The 6,000-nt window shown below is 35.4% G+C and overlaps 1 protein-coding gene across 1 annotated transcript in view; it reads left to right on the forward strand.

Moving 5' to 3' along the window:
* Positions 1-4,876, forward strand: part of LOC145684147 (apolipoprotein D-like) — a 41,268-nt gene extending 36,392 nt beyond the window's left edge. The window contains exon 3 of the mRNA XM_081756096.1: positions 4,014-4,876. Within this exon, the coding sequence (XP_081612222.1) occupies positions 4,014-4,267 (254 nt within the window). The 3' untranslated portion in view covers positions 4,268-4,876. The remainder of the gene's footprint in view (positions 1-4,013) is intronic.
* The last annotated feature ends 1,124 nt before the right edge of the window (positions 4,877-6,000 follow it).

The raw sequence follows: 6,000 nt of genomic DNA on the forward strand, positions 1-6,000 counted from the left end.
GTACCTATTTTGTATCACCTGTTTTGGTTTTTAATTATTAGGTTTAATTTTATTGTGTGTGCTTTAATTCTGTAAATAACCTACAAATTCTGAATGAATTGTATACCATGACTTCTGTAAATAACTTACAAAAAACATTGACCAGCTTTCAACTGAGGAAAAATTTGCAATTAAGGCTTAGACAAAACAAGCAAAGGGCAATTCAGGAGAGTGTTCGAAAAAAAAAATCCAGTTTAAATTTACAGGATATCTTATGCAGTAGTGTTGTTTGCACCAGATACATTTCCTCAATTTATTTTAAATTTTCCTGGATAAACTGTGAATAAAGTGTGTTCAATGTACATTTTTTTTTAATAACACTAATCTCTGCTACGAACTCTCTTCAGTCAACGCTGAAGAGGAATTCGGATCACTGTCAAGGACTGAGTTTGCTAGAATGAATCGTTCGCAATAATCTAGAAAAAATATTTAGTAAATCTACAAAGCTTTGAAATTAATATTAACAGTACCTATGGCGTCAGCAAAAGACGAAAAGTTTTTTTCCACATGAGAAAGAATTGACACTTTCAAGGAATTGAATGTCCAAAGAAAGGTTATCACCATTGGTTATGCTTTCCATCGAAAAAGACCTGACAATAAGAATACCAGAGTTCAACCAGCATGTATTAGACAGATTTGCTCCAATCAAAGAGAGGAGAATGAACTTACTAAGTAATTAAGGTGATTAATCGGATAAAATGTTCTGCATTTTTATTTTTTAAAAACAGAATTTTATTTAATTTAGCATGTCACATAGCATTTGCATATAAAGTTATGCTGATTAGTCAATGAGTCAACTTTATATCTTCTGTCTCTTATCGCTCGTACTGCAACACCCGAAACCACAATCCACCGGCCGCCACTGCTGGAAGTGATCCAAACGCTAGCCAAATTCAACAGCAAAATGTATTGTGACAAGAAAAACTGCAATGTGTCTTTGTTTGCATACAATGGGCGAACGCTTGTATATACAATCTGGTGCTGCATCTGTCAACAAGTAGCGGAGGAAGAACGGTGAGGGATAGCGACAAGCGTATTTTTGAAATTTATCAACATCTTAAGACTAGGTTCCATCTTCTTCAATATACCCTTTATTGAAACCGGCAGTATAGAAATCAACCATTTCCGGTTTCAACATTGATCGCATAGAACAAAAGCGGTTGTAGATAGTGAGAAGCGTCCTTTTTTAAAATCCATTCAGCGTCCTAACAATAAAGTCCATCTCTATCCTTATCTCTGTACTAAAACTGGAAGACGTAAAAATTGGCTATTACTTGCGGTTTCAGTACTGTTGTGCATGGAATAAAAACGGTATGACATACCGAGAAATCCCTATTTAGTTTCCAATGACAAAAGAACGATTTCCCACCATATTTTACAGTCGGAAGAGTGTTATGGGATCATTATATTTGCTCTTCTGCACATTCTTGTGACCCCATCTGAGCCATATAAATTTATTTTTGTATTTTCCGACCACATGGCATAATCCCAAACTTTCTGACTATGTATCGTCCGGATGCTCGGGCCTTGGCATATATCACTTCTGGCCCGGGGCGGGTCCGGGGCGTAAATTTTAAATATACAACCATATTTCTCGGGCCTTTTCGGATCTAACTTTGTAAATATACTGTACAATGATACATATTGCACCGTTCTTCCTGGAGAACTTTTAAAGCACAACTGCAAACTTAAACTTCTAATTGCTGTAAACAGAAATACAATTTTGCGTTAAGGCGGCAGACTACTGAATATTTTTGAAAAACTAATAGTTTTTCTTTTGCCCGTTTTTCGTAAGTAGAAAGAGATAATAAAATGTAACTTACCGTAATAATATATAATGTTATTCTACACTTGAAAATACGAATCGGAAGAATTTTCAGTGTTGCCATCCATAGAAATTACACTGTGACCAGAATTTGAATTACTCAAAAATCTAGGTTAAGGCAGCGACTAGAAAAATAAACTCAACGGCAATTGATAACTTATCGTGCTGTCTATGCTTCTTGTTTACTACTTTTTAAATAATGTTTCTATATATTTTGTAATACTTACATAAATTATTACAAAATAAATAAGTTATTACAAAATAAATAGAAACATTATTTAAAAAGTAGTAAACAAGGAACATAGACAGCATGATAAGTCATCAATTACCGATGAGTTCATTTTTCTAGTCGCTGCCTTTACCTAGATTTTTGAGTAATTCAAATTTTGCTCATACTATAATTTCTATGGATGGCAGCACTGAAAATTCTTCCAATTCGTATTTTCGGGTGTAGAATAACATTATCTATTATTGTGGTATGTGACACTTTATTACCTCGTTCCACTTACGAAAAATGGGCAAAAGAAAAAATATTAGTTTTTCAAAAATATTTAGTAGTCTTTCCCCTTAATTATTACGTTTCTGTAATTCGGGCTTATTTCGGGTTCATTTGATTATCACAGAGCTCGGGCCGGGCTCGAGCCTAAATGCTAAACCATATTCCGGACTCGAGTCGGGCCTCACATTGTAAATTCACGGGCCGGGCCCGGGCTAAAAATTCCGGTCCGTGCAAACTTCTGCCGCACGGTAAATTCTGGTTGAGCCGTTATATTTAAATATTTTCACTAGGTAATGAATAGTTAAGCAAGTTTATCTATGTCTCTAAATGATTTATCTTTTAGCGCAAGATCCAGAATCATGCTCTTCAAGCAACTGCTTAAATCATTTCGACGCTCCAGTTCGTCGAAAGCAGATTCACAGAATAGAGCACAATGTGCTATCGCCTTCTATAATGCACAATGTTGGCTGTAGGGGCGACAAGGAAGCTAACAGCATAAAAGAAATTTTTTTCCGATCTGAGAGTATCATTGGTATACGAACAACTGTATTGCAAGAATAAATATACTTTTGTCCAATTAATTATATTTTTAGGTTGTTAAATTCTTTTCTGGTTCATAGTTTTAATATATTTTTGCTTGTGATATTTCCTTAAACTTAAAAAAAAAAATGACTAAATTCATTTTCTGGCTTTTACAGAGCATTTTCTCCAGTAAATTCGAAGTGTACAAACAAGTTTGTTACATACTGTATGATACGTGATTACATATAAGTCCCTCGAAAAAAATCGGAAATAATCACTGCACATATTACTTGTAAAGGGCTTTGTAAAATACGAGGGGAAGTCAAAAAGTAAAGAGACGAGAAAAGGTACATTCATTCTAATGATAGAAAGCTAAAACATACATTATTTTTCTACATAATCTCCCTGTACTTCAACGCACTTTTCTCAATGTTTCACAAGTTTTTTGATTTCGTAGGAAAAAAGGTTTTCGGTTGCACCTGCAACCAACTTTGCAACGCATCAATGACTTCTACATCGGTTACAAATTTACTTCCCCTGAGCTCTTCCTTCAATGATCCAAACATATGAATATCGCTAGGAACCAGGTCTAGACTGTATGGCGGACTATCACAATACTCTCAACGACTCTCAAATTGTTCTCAGTCGTTGACATCGATGGCCTGCCCGATCTTTCCTTGTCACATAAAGAAGTTCTTCCCTGTATCCATTCGTAAATCTTACTTCGCTATAAATAGCTGCCACCATACTGCGCTTGCATTCGACAAATAATTTCCGCAGGTTTACTACCTTCTGCAAATAAAAAGCGAATCACTGCTCTCATTTCCTCCTCGGTGCAGATTGACAATGGAGCTGCCATGTTTAACGGTCTGCTACACTACTCCAACGACTAATGCTGGAATAAGAGTGACACGTTGCATAGATGTGTTGCAGACGACAATAATTCAGCGCTGGATTCTAGCAGTGTTACCAAATCATAGTGCGAGAAATTGCAAAAGTCCCTTTACTTTTTGACTTCCCCTTGCAGTAATAGTCATTTGTAAACAAGATTATGTCTTAATTTTTATATCCTTAGATAAAAGCTTTGTTTTTCTGTCTTATTTCTTTCTCTCTTTATTATTATTTCAGATGAAGGAATTTACAACACATATGTCTTGGATTCTGATTATAGTTCTTGGGCACTGCTGCTTCACTGTGCTGAAAAGACTGGTAGCACTCGATATCTCTCCAGCTTCATCATGAGTCGTAGAAGGAAGCTAGGGAATAATGTGGTGAGATATCTCAGGGAAAAGCTGCCTCGATACGACATTGATCTCAACTATATGTTTGCTATGAGTCAGGATAATTGTGTTTCTACAGAGAGCAATCAAGTTATACCATAAGTGCTTAAGAGATAAAGATTTACGAGAAGTTAATGATAACTACCATACATTTGCATTTCTAATCATACAATGACATTTGTAATATATTAAAGGTTTCGAACCTTTCTTCCTTCGTGTTATCTTTCTCATTAAAAAAGAAAATCTTACGTAACTATCCGAGTTACATATTACGGAAATAAGTGTGATAATTTCCAGCTGATTTCCACACTGCAATGATCCGGTGTTTTAGTCTCACACGTGTGGTTCGAAAACCTCTATCAGATTATGCATAAATTAGGTGTAAAATTATAATTAAAATATATTAAATATCGTTCAGAGCAGTGAACACAGAATTTCATTGAGGAGGTCAAAAACATTCAAAGTCATCACATTATCACACGTGAATTTTGTGTCTATACATATTTTGTATGAAAACACCTATTTTTTACCCATAATATCTTGTTAAAGGAAGAAGGTTAAAACATCTTTCCGTACGCCATTGGTTCAAGATCAAGTGCGGATTCGATTGACTTCGATGAAGGATTCATTGTATTCCTCAACATATTTTGTATTTGTTTTCGAAAACATATTGTAAATACTATTGAGCAATATTAAAATTTTGCAATGAAATTTTGTTTATTACCCTTGCAAAAATATATTGTAATCCCAAATTAACTGCCATTTTCAAAAATTTCCGTGTTGCTAAATACAATAGATCAAAGATAGTTTTGGAATATGTTTACCGCTCCATTTACGTTCGTTTTCAATCAAATAACTTTTCATCACGTTAGTATTCCATCAAATGAACGAGTTCCGGTTCCTCATTCATTCAAAAGGAATAAACTTTCACCATAATCTTTAAACATGTAACATTTTATGATATATGTATATAGGGTCGGATCCAGGATTTTCTGACGAGGGGTGCACCAATAACTACCAATACATTTAAATTAAATTTGAATTTTTAAATGCCTTTAGGCATGTGTGGTGTGAATAAGGAATTGCCCTGGAAATACTCACAAGAGAAGGTCGCGAACTGGCTCCGCTGAGATCTGTACGAGACAATTGGTGTTTGTATTTGAAATGTTATAACTTGACGAATCCCAAAGTTATACGTGCCTCCAGGCGAGATATCGTGAGTTAGAACATATTTTGTGATCTAAAAGCTATTAGCTGACAGAATAGTTTGAACCAGATTATTTGTTCGGAAACGGTTGAGTAGATGGTAAACTCGGCGAACACGTATCCCATCATTTTCAAGAGCACACTTTTTGGAGTAAAAAAGTTTGCCCCACGGTTCCCCGAAGGGCCCAGATAGTCCAACTCAAAAGTTTCAAATGGTAAGGGGTTAAGTATTACATCATTTGAAAGCTGTTGCGAAATAAAAGAAGATGGAGCAAGTCTCGATTTTCTACGACGCAAAATTGCGGTGGGTCAAAATGTAAACAAAAACTTAACTGAAAAGACAATGGTCACCCCTATAATTCGGAAATGGTGACACAAATGTAAAAACAGAAAAGCACGTGTGGCGTTATTTTCAAAGTACAACGATTTAAAGTAAAAACTATTGTCCCAGGGTTCCCGCAGGGTCCCATGTGAAGTCCAACTCAAAGTTTTCAAATGGCCAGCTGGGTTAAGTAGTACATCGTTTGAAAGCTGTTGTTACATGAAGATGGAATAAGTCTCGACTCTCTACGATAAGCCTGTGCAAAATGACAGAGGGTCAATATAAACACAAATTTAATTGAAAAGTC

This window comes from Thermobia domestica, chromosome 4, assembly GCF_964235325.1.
Source record: "Thermobia domestica chromosome 4, izTheDome1.hap1.1, whole genome shotgun sequence".
Lineage (NCBI taxonomy): Eukaryota > Metazoa > Arthropoda > Insecta > Zygentoma > Lepismatidae > Thermobia > Thermobia domestica.